The 20,166-nt window shown below is 44.7% G+C and overlaps 1 protein-coding gene across 11 annotated transcripts in view; it reads right to left on the bottom strand.

Moving 5' to 3' along the window:
- OXR1 (oxidation resistance 1) overlaps window positions 1–20,166 on the bottom strand; it is a 325,783-nt gene that overhangs the window by 24,039 nt on the left and 281,578 nt on the right. For 10 of the 11 annotated variants that reach the window (XM_085895180.1, XM_085895181.1, XM_085895178.1 and 7 more), the window contains 2 exons: window positions 15,352–15,505; window positions 11,783–11,863 (listed from right to left, as the gene is read on the bottom strand). In XM_085895180.1, the coding sequence (XP_085751306.1) occupies window positions 11,783–11,863; window positions 15,352–15,505 (235 nt within the window). The remainder of the gene's footprint in view (window positions 1–11,782; window positions 11,864–15,351; window positions 15,506–20,166) is intronic. The other variant, XM_085895184.1, reaches the window with a different exon arrangement.

Genomic DNA, 20,166 nt, shown 5'->3' with positions numbered 1-20,166 from the left:
AAAGGCAAAGACACCATGTAAAGGCAAAGACACCATGTAAAGGCAAAGACACCATGTAAAGCCGAAGTCACCATGTCAAGCCGAAGACACCATGTAAAGCCGAAGACACCATGTAAAGGCAAAGTCACCATGTAAAGCCGAAGTCACCATGTAAAGCCGAAGTCACCATGTAAAGCCGAAGTCACCATGTAAAGCCGAAGTCACCATGTCAAGCCGAAGACACCATGTAAAGCCGAAGACACGATGTAAAGGCAAAGACACCATGTAAAGGCAAAGACACCATGTCAAGCTGAAGTCACCATGTCAAGCCGAAGACACCATGTAAAGGCAAAGTCACCATGTAAAGCCGAAGTCACCATGTAAAGCCGAAGTCACCATGTAAAGCCGAAGACACCATGTAAAGCCGAAGTCACCATGTTAAGCCGAAGACACCATGTCAAGCCGAAGACACCATGTAAAGCCGAAGACACCATGTAAAGCCGAAGACACCATGTAAAGCCGAAGTCACCATGTAAAGCCGAAGTCACCATGTCAAGCCGAAGTCACCATGTCAAGCCGAAGACACCATGTAAAGCCGAAGACACCATGTAAAGCCGAAGTCACCATGTCAAGCCGAAGACACCATGTCAAGCCGAAGACACCATGTAAAGCCGAAGTCACCATGTCAAGCCAAAGACACCATGTCAAGCCGAAGACACCATGTCAAGCCGAAGACACCATGTAAAGCCGAAGACACCATGTCAAGCCGAAGTCACCATGTCAAGCCGAAGACACCATGTCAAGCCGAAGACACCATGTAAAGCCGAAGACACCATGTAAAGCCGAAGACACCATGTCAAGCCGAAGTCACCATGTCAAGCCGAAGACACCATGTCAAGCCGAAGACACCATGTAAAGCCGAAGACACCATGTCAAGCCAAAGACACCATGTAAAGCCGAAGACACCATGTCAAGCCGAAGTCACCATGTCAAGCCGAAGACACCATGTCAAGCCGAAGACACCATGTAAAGCCGAAGACACCATGTCAAGCCGAAGTCACCATGTCAAGCCGAAGACACCATGTAAAGCCGAAGACACCATGTAAAGCCGAAGACACCATGTAAAGCCGAAGACACCATGTAAAGCCGAAGTCACCATGTCAAGCCGAAGACACCATGTCAAGCCGAAGACACCATGTAAAGCCGAAGACACCATGTAAAGCCGAAGAAACCATGTAAAGCCGAAGACACCATGTAAAGCCGAAGACACCATGTAAAGCCGAAGACACCATGTAAAGCCGAAGACACCATGTAAAGCCGAAGACACCATGTAAAGCCGAAGCATGGATGTGCAGAACTCTTAACCAAGATGTGAAACGGAAGACATGTGCATGGCGGTTACAGTGAAGCTATCTCAAAAGTCACAGTAGTTACTCCAGCCAAGTTATTCTGAGACTGTTACAGCAACAATACATCCTGTGTCACATTAAATGTTAACTGCTGTTTCATGAGCCTAGACTTGGTATGAGCTTCGATTTTTCTTTTACTTTAAGCACCATTTTTAAGGTACATTGATAAAAGGAGGAAGTAATTTCCTCATAAGCAGTGAATTTTGTCTAATGTAGAGTTCATGCATTAACACTGAGGGCCGTGTACCATCGGACCTCGCTATTCACAGTTTATAAAACGCGATGTGCTTCGACATTCGCGGTCCTGTGCTTCGCATACTTGCTGGGATTTTTGTTTTTGTGTTTTTGCATTTTTTCACGGGCCTATTTGCGGTGTTTGCTTTTTGCGGGCGTATTTGCGTTTTTTCACCAGGGTTTTTTTCGTTTTTTTATTTGCGTTTTTTTTTTTCACCGACACTGAATTAATATATGTATGTATATATATATATATATATATATATATATATATATATATATATATATATATATATATATATATATATATATATATATATATATATACCAAGTCGAAAACACCAGGGGGTTAACTCAGCCTGTCATCCTTCCGAGGTCGGCGAAATGAGCACCAGTTGTACTGGGCCCGGTGTCTGCCCCGGTTAGAATAGGTGTACCATATCCATGTGTGTCGTATGAGTTGACCAGGGTTGCGTCAGGAAGGGCATCCGGCGTAAAAATCTATGCCAAATCATTATGCGGACAACAAAACGAATTTCCATACCGGATCGGTCGAGGCCCGGGTTACCAACGACCGCCACCGGTACCGGTGGTCAGCAGGGTACCAGTGGAAATTGTGCTACTGCTGGGCGAAGGAGAAGGAGACGGGGAAGGTGAGTCCGGAGGCAGTGGGAGAGGGGAAAGGGTAGAAGTGTGGAGGTGAGAGTTGGAACTCTGAATGTTGGGACGATGACTGGCAAAGGGCGAGAGTTGGCTGATATGATGGAGAGAAGAAAGGTGGACATACTGTGTGTACAAGAGACCAAGTGGATGGGGAGAAAGGCTCGGAGCATTGGAGGTGGTTTCAAACTGTTCTACCATGGTGTGGATGGGAGGAGAAATGGTGTCGGGGTAATCCTGAAGGAAGATTATGTCAAGAGGGTGTTGGAGGTGAGGAGAGTGTCTGACCGAGTGATGGGTGTGAAGTTGGAAATTGAAGGGGTGATGATGAATGTCATCAGTGCATATGCCCCACATATGGGGTGTGAGATGGAATATAAAGAAGATTTCTGGAGTGAGTTAGATGAAGTGGTGGAGAGTGTATCCAAGGATGAAAGAGTGGTGATTGGAGCAGATTTCAATGGGCATGTTGGGGAAGGGAATAAAGAGGATGAGGAGGTGATGGGTAGGTATGGTCTCAACAAGAGAAATGTGGAAGGGCAAATGGTGGTAGAGTTTGCAAAAAGAATGGAAATGGCAGTGGTAAACACGTATTTCAAGAATAAAGAGGAACACAGGGTGATGTACAAGAGTGGAGGTAAGTGCACACAGGTGGATTACATATTAAGCAGGAGATGCAACCTGAAAGAGATTAGTGACTGTAAGGTGGTGGCAGGGGAGAGTGTAGCTCGACAGCATCGATTGGTGGTCTGTAGGATGACTTTAGAGGTGAGGTTGAGAAAGAGAGTGAGGGCTGAACCAAGGACCAGATGGTGGAAGCTGAAGGAGGAAGACTGTTGCATGAAATTTAGGGAGGAGGTGAGACAGGTGTAGGATGGTGGTAAAGATTGGTGGGATGATTGGGGAACTACAGCAGAAGTGGTGAGGGAGAAAGCTAGGAAGGTACTTGGTGTGACATCTGGACAGAGGAAGGAAGATAAGGAGACTTGCTGGTGGAATGAGGAAGTACAGGAAAGTACAAGGAAGAAGGGTTTGGCGAAAAGGAAGTGGGATAGTTAGAGAGATGAAGAAAGTAGGCAGGAGTACAAGGAGTGGTGGCGAAAGGCAAAAAGAGAGGTGGCAAAGGCCAAGGAAAAGGCATATGACGAGCTGTATGAGAAGTTGAATACAAAAGAAGGGGAAAAGGATTTATACCGATTGGCAAGACAGAGGGACCGAGGTGGGAAGGATGTGCTGCAGGTTAGGGTGATAAAGGACGCAAATGGGAATGTGCTGACGAGCGAGGAGAGTGTGTTGAGAAGGTGGATGGAGTACTTTGAGGAGCTGATGAATGAAGAAAATGAGAGAGAGAAGGATGGAAGAGGTGGAGATAGTGAAACAGGAAGTGGGGTGGATCAGTAAGGATGAAGTGAGGACTGCTATGAAGAGGATGAAAAGTGGAAAGGCGGTTGGCCCAGATGGTATACCAGTGGAGGCATGGAAGTGCTTAGGAGAGATGGCAGTGGGGTTGTTAACCAGATTGTCTAATAAAGTCTTGGAAAGTGAGAGGATGCCGGAGGAGTGGAGAGTAAGTGTACTGGTTCCGATTTTCAAGAATAAGGGTGATGTGCAGAGCTGTGGAAATTACAGAGGGATAAAGTTGTTGAGCCACACCATGAAGTTGTAGGAAAGAGTAGGGAAGCTCGCTTGAGAGGAGAGGTGACGATCTGTGAGCAGCAACATGGGTTTATGCCAGGAAAGAGCACCACTGATGCGATGTTTGCTTTCAGAATGTTGATGGAGAAGAATAGGGAAGGCCAGAAGGAGTTACATTGTGTGTTTGTGGATTTCGAGAAAGCTTATGATAGGGTGCCAAGAGAGGAGTTGTGGCATTGTATGAGGAAGTCGGAAGTGGTGGAGAAGTATGTGAGGATCGTGCAGGATATGTATGAGGACAGTGTGACAGCGGTGAGGTGTGCGGTAGGAATGATGGACCGGTTTAAGGTTAAAGTGGGATTGCACCAAGGATCGACTCTGAGCCCTTGCCTGTTTGCAATGGTGATGGACAGGTTGACGGACGAGATCAGACTGGAGTCTCCATGGACTATGATGTTCGCGGATAACATCATGATCTGTAGGGAGAGTAGGGAGCAGGCTGAGACGAGTCTCGAGCGGTGGAGGTACGCACTGGAGAGAAGGGGAATGATAGTCAGTCGGAGTAAGACGGAGTACATGTGCGTAAATGAGAGGGAGGGTGGTGGTATGGTGCGGTTGCAAGGAGTTGAGGTGGGGAAGGTGGATGGGTTTAAATACTTGGGATCAACTGTCCAAAGTAACGGAGAGTGTGGGTGAGAAGTGAAAAAGAGAGTGCAGGTAGGATGGAGTGGTTGGAGAAGAGTTGCAGGAGTGATTTGTGACAGAAGGGGAGCTGCAAGAGTGAAGGGGAAAGTATATAAGACAGTAGTGAGACCAGCTATGTTGTATGGTTTGGAGGCGGTGGTGCTGACAAAAAGACAGGAAGCGGAGCTGGAGGTGGCAGAGTTAAAGATGCTGCGATTCTCGTTGGGAGTGATGAGGATGGATAGGATAAGAAATGAGTATATTAGAGGGACAGCGCAGGTCGGACTGTTTGGAGACAAAGTGAGAGAGGTGAGATTGAGATGGTTTGGACATGTTCACAGGAGGGAAGCGGAGTATATCGGGAGAAGGATGTTGAAGATTCTCCTCCAGGCAGGAGGAGAAGAGGAAGGCCAAAGAAGAGGTTCATGGATACGGTGAGGGCGGACATGCGGGTGGTTGGAGTGTCAATGGAAGATGTGGAGGATAGAGCGAAATGGAGACGGTTGATCCGCTGTGGCGACCCCTAACGGGAGCTCGCCAAAAGAAGAAGAAGAAGAAGAAGAAGAATATTTGCGTTTTTTTCACCGGATATTTGATTTTCCCTCATGAATCATGAACCACTGGAAACCTGTCCCCCCTTTTTCCATTGATAAAATGCCTCGACATTCACGGAATTTTTCAGGAACATATTGTATCCCCCGCGAATAGCAGGGTCCAACAGTACTTAGACAGGCTTATTACCTCTGCCACTGAAGGTGGACATAGGTTATGTTTTTGCCCCTGTCTGTTTGTATGTCTGTCAGCAGGATATCTCAAAAAGTTGTGGATGGATTGGCACGAAATTTGGTGGATGGGATGGGTGTGTGACAAGGACGAAATGATTAGATTTTAGTGAAGATCCAAATCTGGACATGAGAATTAAAAAAAAAATTCTTAAGTGATTCAACGCCATTGAGAAATGGGGCCAAAAGCGATATTGTTACATTTGCCGGGGGCGGGGGGGGGGGGATCGAAATGCATCTTAGGATCCTGATCCTTATTATTACCATTACCTCAATACATATCTAAATGTATAGAGTAGTATGGTCCGTGCATGAGTAGCTCACCCATCTCGATGTGATTAAGTCAGAAAACATTGCTTAAGAATTGTCTGTTTAAATGTGCACTATATGGAGGGTGGTGCGTTGTAATAAATATATTAGGGTTTATGGTCAAAGGGCGGAGGAGCTCCTTGTGAGCCAAAAGCCATCCATATCTCGTGCCCAACTGTGTCTGCGGACATCCTCCTGCAGTTGGGTCACTTCTTATTAGGAGGTTGGTGGCAGGATTTGCACTCCGGCCACCGTAAAACCCTTCATTCCGCAAAACGCAAAAACGCAAAAAAATCTGAAAACCCACTCCGTGGGAGTACCTCCTGTGCAGCTTCCCTTCGCAGGGCAGCTCACCGGATGACGGGATTGGGGCAAAGCCTTTGGGACCCCCAATCTTTGATGATAGGAGGGAAACCACGGGGTAACATCCCTGGGTCAGATTGCGGGAGAGTGTGTCGGAGTGGTGCTGAGGTGTCGTCCACCAGACGGCGGTCTCCTTGGGTTAACCTGAGGAGGTCCCTTCGGGTGGGTGCCTGGAATGTCCTATCCCTAAGAGAGGATGATCACCTGTCTCTGTTATCATCTGAGCTCAAGCGTTTGGACATCGGGATTGCAGCTCTCTCTGAGGTTCGGAGACCGGATTGCGGCGAGATAATGGTGGGTGGTTACACCTACTATTGGTCTGGTCGCTCTGATGGTTACCATACCCAAGGAGTTGCTGTAGCTGTGTCCAATAAGCTGACCCCAATGATAATTGAGATAACACCAGTCAACGAGCGTATTATGAGATTAAGGATTCGTCACTCCTTGGGTGTCATTTCCCTGGTCTCTGTTTATGCTCCGACTGAGGCGAGTGATCTCACCGTGAAGGATGCATTCTACGCCACACTCGAGTCTGTAGTTGATCAGTGCCCCAGACGAGATACACTTCTAGTCTTGGGGGATTTCAATGCATCGACTGGAACTGATAGGGATGGTTATGAGGTGTGTGTTGGTCCCCATGGGTCAGGAACTATGAACCAGAATAGCACTAAGTTCCTTGACTTTGCAAGAAGTCATGGACTTAGGGTGGCTGGTTCATGGTTTCAGCGCCCACAACCTCATCGCTGGACTTGGTATTCCAACGCTGGCGGTGTGGCAAAGGAGATTGACCATGTCCTCATTGACGGTCGTTGGAGGATGATCCAGAACTGCAGGGTCTACCGGAGTGCTCAGTTCCTCAATACTGACCACAGGCTTGTTGTAGCAACTCTAAAGCTGCACCTTAAATCCTGGAGAATGGTACCATCCCAGCCTAGGCTGGATGTTGCCAAGCTCAGGGATGAGAGAGTAGCTGAGGAGTTTGCGAACAGGCTGAGTGGACACTTGGGGGGTCTGGGTGCTTTGGGGGGTCCTGAGGAATTGTGGAGCGCCTTCAAGACCACCGTCCTTGATGTTGCCGGTGGATGCCTTGGAACTCACCGCAGGGCAAAGAAGAATTTTGTCTCTCAAGGGACACTGGATACCATTGACCAGAGTCGCAGGGCCAGGCTGAATGGCAGAGCTGAGCTGTTCAGGGAGCTGAGGCGTAAAACTGTACGTGCACTGAGGGTGGACAAGGAGGCCTATGTGCGAGGAATCTGTGAGGGGATAGAGCATCACCTGTGGACAGGTGATTCTCGTCCCGTTTACAGGGGAATTCGCGCATTACGTTCATCCAAGCCCATCCCTCGGAGCACTACAGTTTGAGCAGAGAGTGGTAGGCTCTTGACAGAGGAGTCTGAAGTGAAGGCCCGCTGGGCCGGTTACTTTGAACGGTTGTACCAGGCTGATCCCCCAGCTGTCGAGTTGGACGTCAAGGGTGTTACAATCCCTGTTGCTGACCCTCAAATCAACTGTGGTCCACCTTCGCTTGTGGAAACACGGGCTTCGGTGAACCAGTTGAAACGGGGCAAAGCTCCAGGGATCTGTGGTATCCATGCCGAACTTCTCAAGGCTGGTGGAAATGCTGCACTCGTTTCGTTGCATGCAGTTTTGTGCTCTGCCTGGAACACAGGCATCATCCCAACTGACTGGAAGAGGGGCCTTGTTGTCCCTCTCTGGAAAGGGAAGGGTGATCGCCAAGACTGCAACAACTACCGAGGGGTGACGCTGCTCTCAGTGCCGGGCAAGGTCTTTGCTCGGATAATTCTTGATAGGGTTCGCCACCATCTGCTTGAGCACCAGCGTCCAGAGCAGTCAGGCTTTACACCAAAGAGGTCAACGATTGACCGTATCCTTGCACTTCGTGTCCTCACCAAACGCAGACGAGAGTTTCGGCAGGGGCTGCTTGCAGCCTATGTTGATCTCTGTAAAGCGTTCGATTCAGTGAATCGGGATGTCCTCTGGAGGATTCTTGGTCTTCGTGGGGTGCCACCAAAACTGATCGATCTGATGTATGAACTCTACTCTGGTACTGAGAGTGCTGTGAAGTGTGGTGGTACCATCTCTGACTTATTTCCAGTTGTTACTGGAGTTCATCAGGGATGTGTACTTGGCCCACACTTTTCAGCACTTGTATGGACTGGATTTTAGGGAGGATGTCGGAGAGATCAAGTTGCGGTGCATCGTTTGGGAATGCCAAGATCTCGGACCTTCATTTTGCAGATGATGCAGTCATCTTTGCGGAGACTTTAGACATCCTCTTGGGGGCCCTCGAGGTGCTGAATGAGGAGTCGGAGCCGTTGGGATTACGGGTTTCTTGGGTCAAAACTAAGATCCAGGCTTTCGGTGACATCTTGGATGCTGCTGTCCTGTCTGTGTCTGTTTGTGGTGAGGATGTTGAGGTCGTGGAGAGATTCACTTACCTTGGCAGTGATATTCATGTCTCTGCTGGCTGCGAGTCAGAGGTCAATAGACATCTGGGTCGGGCCTGGGGAGTCATGGACTGGATCATGGGGTGTGGTGCTGCCGGTACCTGTGCGGGAGGATGAAAGTCCGAGTCTTCAGGTCCTTGGTACTTCCAGTCTTGCTCTATGGGTGTGAGACTTGGACTCTGACCAAGGATCTGAGACGGAGACTTAATTCCTTTGGTACCAGGTCTCTTCGGAGAATCCTTGGCTATCGCTGGTCGGATTTTGTGTCCAACGAGCGGTTGCTGAGAGAGACTCGGATGAGATTTGTTACCTGCATAGTCCGTGAGCGTCAGTTGCGGCTGTATGGACATGTGGCTCGTTTTCCTGACGCTGATCCTGCTCACCAGATTCTCTCAGCAAGGGAGTCTCATGAGTGGAGGAGGCCAGTGGGCCGACCACGTGCCTCATGGTTGCAACAGGTTGACCATCATCTCAAGGAGATGGGGATGGGCCTGGCATCTGCCTGGGGGATGGCCAGACGGAGGCCCTGGAGTACCGGCGGAAAGTGGACGCAGCGACGCGCTGTTCTGGCACATGCTCCCATACCTGACCTGGTTTATGGTAAGGAATTATACGTATAACCTCTTATATGTACCACCGGATGACGTGCCGAGATGAAGCCGAAGCAGAGAGAGTGGAGGGACTTTAAAAGGGGCGAGCTGTCCAGAGAGCGAGGGCAATAAGTGAAGCAAAAAAGAAAGGACAGAAGGAGATTGTGTGGAGAAAAAACGGTTGTTCTGTCCATGGCGTCTGCCTGCCTGCCTTGCTCATGCTCCTGCCTTTTGCCTGTTTGTTTGTCCCTGGTTCCTGCTCGTGGGCCTTCGTTGCCCTGGTTCTCGTTCCCTTTCCCCGTCTTTGAACAAGTCTGGTGTGTGGCACCATAGGTCTTTTGTACGCAAGTAATTATTTATCAATTCCGTGTTCCCCTTTCTTCCCCACCTCAACCCGTCGTCATTTCCTCCGTTGCGATCACCATCCACTGCTATTTGGTTTGGGAAATGAACCCATTGGATTTAAAATAGCTGAAGAACCTCATGTCCTTCTTGCAATTCCTGCACATGCAAAACCAGCATTGTTTGAATGCAGTCCAAGGGAGTAAAAGCCAGTTAAGTCCATTCGGCCAGCATCAGTCTTAATCGGTGTGACACGACGATATATAGCACGATATTTCAAAAGGTCTTGGATGGATGACAAAACCTGGTGGATGGGTTCGGTAGATGACAAGAACAAGCCAATTAGATTTGTGTTCAGCTCCAGATCCAGATGCGGCCTATCATGAGATGCAAAACGTAAACTGTTCAGCCTGGCGGAGATATGTGCTCTACCGATTGCTGCTCTAGTTTGATCCACATAAATCAGACTGTTTATGAAGGCATTGCAATATTTGAAGCAAAACATGTTTCGTGAATGCATGATAAGCAAGGACTGGTGAGGTCGAGAAAAAACAATAGATTTCTTGGGAGGCCCACCGAGCATGACAGGTTGTCAAGTGGGCTTAATAAATTGGCCAAGGGTTTCGTACTAAAGGACTAAGTTGGTAACAAAGGGCTAATAAAGGGTAATAAAGGGCTAATAAAGGGTAATAAAGGGTAACAAAGGGCAATAAAGGGTAACAAAGGGCTAATAAAGATAATAAAGGGCTAATAAAGGGTAATTAAGGGTAATTAAGGGTAACAAATGGCGAATAAAGATCATACAGGGCGAATAAAGGGTACTAAACGGCTAACAAAGGGCTAATAAAGGGCTAACAAAGGGCTAATAAAGGGTAATAAAGGGTAACAAAGGGCAATAAAGGGTAACAAAGGGCTAATAAAGATAATAAAGGGCTAATAAAGGGTAATTAAGGGTAATTAAGGGTAATAAAGGGTAACAAATGGCTAATAAAGATAATAAAGGGCTAATAAAGATAATAAAGGGATAACCAACGACACCATGAAACATGATCAAACTGAGTGTACTCTAGGACAGCCATTAAGTACCACTTCATCGACCAATTGCATAGCACTACACATACCACCAAGCCTCAAAAAACTAAGGGAACTCTTAATCACAATGCGTTTTGCAATATTTCATTCGTATACAAATTTACACCTTACGCACACAGCAGAATAGTTAGATTGAGCCTCAACCACTACACCTCTTTACTTTGAGAAGTTTAAAGGACAATTGCCATGAGCAAAACCAACTACACCATGAAACATGATCGAATAATATTTTCTACCCTCTGGCTTGGCTTTCAAAAGCTGAACCACCATGACAACATGCACACGTACCAAAACTGGTGTTAAAACATAAGGGTGAATAAAATGGTCGCACTAAATTATCAGTGTGACAGCAACGGCAAAAAAGAGGAACCGACAAAACAACAAAAACAAATCAAAATGAAGAACGTACGTGACGTGGACGTCTTCGTGTGCAGCACCAAGCCACATCATTACCAGGGTTGATACCACGACTGGGATGTGGTTGTACTGATGATACAGTGCCCCCTATCGGTCAATGCAGAAATTTGTAGCTTGTTCAGGTTTTTGGCGATAACTCACCGACTCCTTTTGAACATCACCATGGAATCATTCATGTCCATCGACAACCAGTACTGGCAGATGAGGAGCGAGGCCTAATGTCTGATGAACATAATTATGTGTGAAAAACCAGGATGACGTTTTCTAGTTGGATTTACCTTTGAACCCAGACTAAACAGTTCAAAGGCGATCATGCATATAGGGCACAATGACAGCATTACAATTTGGTGAAGATCCAAATGCCTTTGAAATGAAGCTGAAAAACTCCGATTCCTTTCACTGCCAAGGTCATGTGACGATCTCATCAAAATATGTGCGCCCGGTTCATCTATCTCATGAGACATAAGCCTATCCCTGAATGGCAGCAGAGCCGGGCACACATATTAAACAGCCACGACGAATGTTAGGTGTGTGTGAACACACACACACACACACACACACACACACACACACACACACACACACACACACACACACACACACACACACACACACACACACACACACTTCAGGCAATGTAAGCATGCAATGCAACCAGCATGAGCAGTTCATACAACAGGTGAAACAGCACGTGCCATGATTGGTGTAAATAACATGCGTATATGCAATGCTGGCATTCAATGAGCAATACGAGCAGGATTGAAGTGCAAACAAAATAAAGAAATAATGAAAGAAAAGGTGAAAAAAAAATGCACCTGAAGACGCTCACAGAGGCTACACAGTTCTTCTGCATTAATTTCATCAATTCTGTGATGGTATTCATTCACAGAAAGAACCTGCACACAGCGCAGGAAGCAGGACACACAGTTGTACATGCACGCAAAATGCACATATGAGAAACTTTATACAAAAAAATAAATAATAAATCAAAGTTAACGAGCAAACACACAAGCATGATAATGCATTACACAAGATGAAGCGAGAGATGTTTGTATGACCTTTGCCACAAGAAGAAAAGGTAGTCTTTTTATTTAAAAAAAATTTTTAGGGCCATTTTAATGGCATAAGCATCTTGTTCTTAAAAGTTTGTCTGACATTTGGTCGGTAAATAAGTCAATTTGTGATCGTTTAAAGTTTATCAACAATGGTGAGATGAATGATTGGGAAAGAGCCAGGGAGGGGGTAGGGTGGGTGGGTAGAACAGAAAACAAGAGTGAACACCTAATTCAAAAGGAAGAAGACACAATGAGAAGCATAACAGGTGATGAATCAGCAAAGCAAGACGTGTAACTGCCAATTGCTCTGCATGGCATCACTTCCAGCAGTGCAAAACTGCACATGGTGCGGCACAATCAAACACCAAATGGAAATTAATAAACCCCATTACACAAGTACCCATAAGGCTTGAACTCAAGAAGAAGGGGGACAAAAAAAGTTATCAGGAGCATTTGAGCACTTGAGAAGTAAAGTGGGCGACACCACATGATACAACTTTAAAATAAATAAATAAATAAATAAATAAAAAATAAATAAAGGATCAGGTTCCCATTTGTAATCCAATTCAACCATTTCCAAAATCACGCAGAGAAGATGACCAGACATTCGAAACATAGGAAAGGATATCATTGGTTGGTCTCACCTTTCGGAAGCTATACTGATGGTCAGAGAGAGGACTGAGATTCAAGATGCTTGAAGAAATGAGAATTGAGAAGATGTTCAAAGACATTGGAAATAGTAGAAGTCAGAGCAATTGGATGGTAGTTGGGAAGAGTTTGAACGAACACCCTTTTTTAGAATAGGCTGTACTAATGCATGTTTCCAGGAAAGAGGAAAAATTTGGGTTTTTAAACAGAAGGAAAACAAACGAGCGAGCACAGGTACAAGTTCTGAAGCACACTCCTTTAACATACAAGGAGGAATGCCATCGAGTCTGTACACCTTGCTTGCGTGCAGAGAGGGAAGTACTTTTTTGATGGAATAAAAAGAGATTATGGGGGGGGGGGCAAAGGATTGGTGGGTGCGTCTGGGTTGTTGGAGTTATCCAATATGGAATTAGAGGAGAAAGGAAAACCAAAAGGAGTTGCTTTGTCAGTTGGAGAGACTGCTATAGTATCACGGGATGGGAAAAGTGAAGGAAAGGAAGTGTGACAGTTGTTGGAGATACTTTTGGCTGAAGACCAGAAAGACGAATTATTATTGAAAGAAGAGGAAAGGTTGTCACACTTCCTTTGGATAAAAGAATGCTTCACCTCACAAATAACATATTTTCAATGATTTCGAGTGGAGATGAAGACTGAATGCGAATCGGAGGAAGAAGACATTTTTTTTCCAGGTTCGATATGCCACGACCCTTGCACGAATGGCCGCAGAGCAGGAATGGCTGGACCAGGAATTAGAAGAAGAGATGGTTTTAAAAGGGAAGGGGATGCAAGCCTCCATCCCTGTAACAATAACTTCAGCTACATGCTCTGCAGAGACAGAGGCATTGCTCGAGGAGAGGCAGCAATCTTCCCAAAGGAAAGTCAAAACAGAATTTCCAGAAGCCAGTCCAGTCAGCACAATTAAAGTGCCAACACTGGAGTTTAGAGAGAGTGGTTGGAGGAGGAGGAGGAAGGAGGAGTGGCAAGTGAAAAGACATTTACAAGAGTGTGGTCAGAGGAACCAATCGGGGATGAATTAGTGTAGTTATAACTCAACGGATTGGAGGTGAAAAACTTGTCCAGGATCCAGAGTATTGAGAGAGTGGGGGTGATGATCTGAAATATGGGTTGGGTGGTTGATAATTTGTTCCAAATCATTAAGAATGCAAAATGCAGGAGCTTCATCCCCCACACCATCTCTGTGGGAAGATTTCAAGCACTCCATGTGGTGTACATTGAAGTCTCCTCAATAGAGGACTTCAGCTTGAGGGTAACAGTATCTCACGACCTCATGGCAGGAAATTAGACCGTCAAAGAAAGTTGTAAAGTTTGGAGAGTTAGGAAAGCAGGAGGTGAAAGAGAAAAATAGTGATAGTTGGGAGACAAATCTTAAGACAGATGATGTCAAAGCTTGGAGATTCAAGGTCCACAAGGTGTATGCACAACAGGTGTGATGAGGTTGGAATAAGCACAGGTTCCTCCTTTGAAGCAGAATCGTGAGTGAAGGATGTAGTTGGAAATGTGAAAGGAATAAACGAGAACACCGTTTGACAGTTTGGTCTCTGAGAGAAGCAAGATATTAGGAAAGGTACTAACTAAATGGTGTTCAACAGAAGAAAGTCTTCAAACCCCATAAATGCCAGGAACTAGGGGCCACAAACTTGTTGGACTTTTCCATGTTTGTAATTTGTGGTTTATAAGAAAATTAAAGCGAAGAGAAATAAGGTAAAGTCATTCACTGAATGTGCATAGAATGAGTGGGTGTATGGTACATTCGAGAAAGAGGAATGGAAAGCTCACCCAGTCGCTCAATTTGGATGAGACAGAAAGTAAGACCAGCAATCTTGACACGAAGAGTGCAAGACGATTCCGAGCACCACTTTAACGCTTGTATGTCAGGACGGTCGTACTGTCCTAGGCAGTTGCTATCTACAAGCTACTACCCAAAACTTCACGGAAAATAATTTGGTCTTTTCTCAACAAAGATCAGAATTTGATTCAAAAGTATCTGCCGTTAACACCAAAGGTGTACTGACCTTGAAAGCTTACTGCAATGCACCCAAATCAATTTGGACCTGAATTTTGTCATGCACGACTTCTCCAACATTTCTGCTTGCAGTTTCTCTGCCCATTAAGTGTGCTTCAACGTGCTGCAAACTTGTGTTGGCTAAATTGACTCAAGAGCAGCCCCCCCCCCTCATGGGTGCCTCATGGCCAAGAATTGGTGACACCTCCATATTCCATATGAGGACCAAAAAGTATCTGTTCTATTCACAGAGATTAACAGGAAAAAATTCTTACCTTTGCATTTTATCCACACGGCCAAAGAAGGCCTCTGCTAAAAAATTATTTTGATCGAACAATCCCATCAATGAAAGTTCCTGTTGTCTCAACGAAAGTTCCGCTGGAACATATAATGTACAGTAATTTGCCAACTCTGTCTCAAAACCAAGTTTTACCCTCAGTACTCAAGAGTCAAATTCTTATAAGAATTCCTCAGCATCTCTTATGAGGGGGTAAACAACACATCCCACATCCCAATGTTGACGAGGCAAAGCAACGACGTTGCAAAAACATTATCATGAATATTTTGCACAACACAGGGAAAACAACAACCATGGCCTGCATTACATAGTATTGCTGGGATGGGGGAAATATTGGCTCCCTTGTCCAACTGCACTCACCTCCCATTCCCTGTCCTTAAAATAATCATCAATAATCTCCAGTTCCTTTGGTTTCTCCAGCAGAACAAAGCCGCCATTGCGGCCCGCCTCAGAACCCTCCAGACTGTAGGCCTCAGGAGTCCAATGCACGAAGAAGGCGAGCAAGTGATCACACCTGCCCATGGAGGAACGCAAGTACAGTGGTACATGATCAAGGTAGCAGGAGGACATTGTCACAAAAAGGCTGTCATTTCTGATGTTTCATGTTAGACTCAGAATATGACAGGTAGTATGCTGCACTGCCTTGGTGCATTAGGCAATAATAATAATAATAACAATAATAAAACAACAATAACAATAAAAGCTAGAAGGGCACTTGGTAGAGCACGTACCTCCGCCACGTAATGCCTGATCCATGAGAACATATCGGGCACAATACATTTTTGAAATATCATGCTATATATCATGCTATATATCGTGCTATATATCGTTTTTGGCCCGAAATCTCAATGGTGAAGAATCACTTTGAAGATTAAAAAATTCTCGTATCTACATCCAGATTCAGATCTTCACCAAAATCGAATCAATTTGTCCTCGTCACCACCCAACTGTCCACCAAGTTTTGGCTGAATCCACCCTTAACTTTTTGAGATATTGTGATATATAACTGTTTAGCCCAATCTCTCAACGGTGAAGAAGCACTTTAAAAGTTGTAGTAGTCGTATCCGGATCTGGATCTTCACAAAAATCTAATCAGTTCGTCCTTGTCACACACCCAACCTGTCCACAAAATTTAATCTGAATCCGTCCATAACCTTTTGAGATATCCTGCACACAAACAAACAAATGAAAAATCACTCATTGAGTGACACTTGGTGAAATGGAACGGCACTCTGTAGAGCACATACTTCCACCAGGCTGAATCGTTTACATTTTGTATGCCACTGATGGGTCAGATCTGAATCCGGACCTTAACCAAAACCGAATCGGCTTGTTCTCATCACCTCATCAACTCTTCCACCGAGTTTTGTCACAACTCGTCCACAACTTTTTGAGATATCATACAATATCGTTTTTAGCCGCATCTCTCAATGGTGAAGAATCACGTAAAAATTAAATAATTATCGAATATGGATCCGGATTCGGATCTTCACCAAAATCGAATCAATTGGTCCTTTTCACACATCCATCCTGTCCACAAAGTTTCTGCGAAATCCATCCATAACCTTTTGAGATATTGTGCAATACCGTTTTTAGCCCCGTCTCAACGGTGTAGAATCAGTTAAAAATTTAATGACCATCGTATCCACATCTGGATTCGGACCATCACCAAAATTAAGCATTGCTGTCCTTGGCTGGTCAACTAAACACACAAAAAATTTCAGAGCGATTGCTTGAAAACTGTGGCAAAAAAATCATGTGACGAACAAACAGACAGACAGACAAACGCAACAGACGAACGTACGTGGCAAAAAAAATTTTTTCGCCAAATAGCAAACACATTGGGGTGAAAACATAACCTCCTTCCACCTTCAATGGGAGAGGTAATAATAATAATAATAATAACCATTCCTTTCATGCCGTGAGGCGCATAGGGCTGGCTCAGGCAGTTTCATTGGCTGAGGAGTACAATCATGGACGGGTCGCCATTCCGACGCAGGATACCCAAATGGCTTATCCCAGCAAGCTGGTACTATTTTGCCAACCTCAGAAGGATGACAGGCTGAGTCAACCCACCTGGTGTTATTTCAACGACCGAAAGGAGATTAAACTCAAGACCCGAAGATCTTAAGCCAGCCAGCTTAACCGTTAAGCCAACACCAGGCTTGCATAAGGCAATGGGTGACATCAATTATAATAGAGGACATCAAAAGCGATGCCAAATGGGTTTTACGCCAATTATGATGTCACCAACATGTAAATGAGACCTGTCTGTAGGTATGGAAGCACTGAAGCAAGCAGGCTTCAAAAATCAGACAATTTTAATCTGTTCTGATATGTTTAATGTCAAACTGAAACCACTCATATTATTAAGTAGATAGTACAGCGTGCAGACTTTACTCCGCAGATGGTGGATCAAGTTTCATCACACAGAAAAAAATAATTCATCCAATGAAATAAATAAAATGGGTTGGCAGATCCTGCGTCGGCAGAAAACTAATTTCTCTTGGTCCGTCACATGGTCTGGTCCCCAAAACTACAGTTGTTCTTAAGAAAGCAACCTCCAGTGCAATGGCTCGAGATGGCAACGAGATGCAATTAGTGCCTGGGGATTTTTTTTAATGGTGCATGGACAGTTGTACTTTTTCCTCCAACGATATCTTTATAAATAATTGTGAGTTAAAACACGAAGTGGAATCCTCCGAGAAAGGACCTTTAATCAAACCAAATGGTCCAAATAAATAAATAGATAAACACCACAATTAATGGCAGCAGGTAAGCCGTGTGCTGTGATCACCTGGAGTTATGTTTAGTTACGGGTTGGCCTAGTTGAATTTCTCAATTCTCAATTCTCTCAATTCTCTCAATTCTCAATTTCTCAATTCCAAACTCAGCACTTGTATCATGATGTTGAGATCCCCGATACAAATCTCAGACAGCAGGTTCATTTGTCGACAGTCTACTATCATGTCCTTGCAATTCTAGCAAAATAACACAGATGCCAAAACCAAATCCCCTCGTCCAACATTCGATTCAGATACAGCACAAGCTCCTCCAAGAGTCTCAACTCACCGAAAAAAAAGTACAGCTTCTCAAAACGATACATACAGTATGAGTTCACACGAGAACCTAAGACACGTCACTTCCAGAGAAAATAAATAAAAATTCACTTTCAGCCTTTAAAAATCGTGTGAATAAACATGAATATCGGCTGATTTTTGTTTGTATCCTTTTGTCATCCGTGTTGCAAGGAGAGCGACCTGCTTTGTGATGCTATGAAAGGCGGTGTACAATCAGAAATGCTGTTTGATCTGGCAAGACGAATAAAATGGAAATGTTGCAAAAATAAGTATTGAATATAACAATATAGCCAGCGGATAATGGGAATGAGAAATGGGATTGAACAAGTCACCATTATGAAAAGTGAAGAAGATGAATGAGGAAGAGTTTTTATTTTAATGTAAATTGAAACCGGCCCATCAATCCTCACCTTAACTACATCATACTGTTTGAAACCGGCCAATCAATCCTGACCTTAACGACATCACACTGTTTGAAACCGCCCCATCAATCCTCACCTTAACGACATCATCCTGTTTGAAACCGGCCCATCAATCCTCACCTTAACTACATCATACTGTTTGAAACCGGCCCATCAATCCTCACATTACTCAACTACATCAAAGTGTTTGAAACCGGCCCATCAATTCTCACCTCACTCAACTATATCATACTGTTTGAAACGGGTCCATCAATCCTCACCTTAACTACATCATACTGTTTGAAACCGGTCCATCAATCCTCACATTCGTCAACTATATCATACAGTTTGAAACCGGCCCATCAATCCTCACCTTAATCAACTATATCATACTGTTTGCAACCGGCCCATCTATCCTCACCTCACTCAACTATATCATACTGTTTGAAACGGGTCCATCAATCCTCACCTTAACTACATCATACTGTTTGAAACCGGCCCATCAATCCTCACCTTAACTACATCATACTGTTTGAAACCGGCCCATCAATCTTCACCTCACTCAACTATGTCATACTGTTTGAAACGGGTCCATCAATCCTCACCTTAACTACATCATACTGTTTGAAACCAGCCAATCAATCCTCACCTTAACTACATCATACTGTTTGAAACCAGCCAATCAATCCTCACCTTAACTACATCATACTGTTTGAAACGGGTCCATCAATCCTCACCTTAACTACATCATACTGTTTGAAACCGGCCCATCAATCCTCACCTCACTCAACTATATCATACTGTTTGAAACCGGCCCATCAATCCTCACATTACTCAACTATATCATACTGTTTGAAACCGGCCCATCAAACCTCACCTCACTCAACTATATCATACTGTTTGAAACCGGTCCATCAATCCTCACATTACTCAACTACATCATAGTGTTTGAAACCGGCCCATCAATTCTCACCTCACTCAACTATATCATACTGTTTGAAACGGGTCCATCAATCCTCACATTACTCAACTACATCATAGTGTTTGAAACCGGCCCATCAATCCTCACCTTAACTACATCATACTGTTTGAAATCGGTCCATCAATCCTCACATTCGTCAACTATATCATACAGTTTGAAACCGGCCCATCAATCCTCACCTTAATCAACTATATCATACTGTTTGCAACCGGCCCATCTATCCTCACCTCACTCAACTATATCATACTGTTTGAAACGGGTCCATCAATCCTCACCTTACTCAACTATATCATACTGTTTGAAACAGGTCCATCAATCCTCACCTTAACTACATCATACTGTTTGAAACCGGTCCATCTCTCCTCACCTCACTCAACTATATCATACTGTTTGAAACCGGTCCATCTATCCTCACATTACTCAACTATATCATACTGTTTGAAACCGGCCCATCAATCCTCACCTCACTCAACTATATCATACTGTTTGAAACCGCCCCATCAATCCTCACCTTAACGACATCATCCTGTTTGAAACCGGCCCATCAATCCTCACCTTAACTACATCATACTGTTTGAAACCGGCCCATCAATCCTCACATTACTCAACTACATCAAAGTGTTTGAAACCGGCCCATCAATTCTCACCTCACTCAACTATATCATACTGTTTGAAACGGGTCCATCAATCCTCACCTTAACTACATCATACT

The sequence above is a fragment of the Eptatretus burgeri genome, chromosome 9 (genome assembly GCF_056783735.1).
Source record: "Eptatretus burgeri isolate ZD-2024b chromosome 9, Ebu_testis_v1, whole genome shotgun sequence".
Taxonomy (NCBI): Eukaryota; Metazoa; Chordata; class Myxini; order Myxiniformes; family Myxinidae; genus Eptatretus; species Eptatretus burgeri.
Note: the sequence above shows the minus strand (reverse complement) of the source record. Positions and strands in the feature narration are given on the sequence as shown.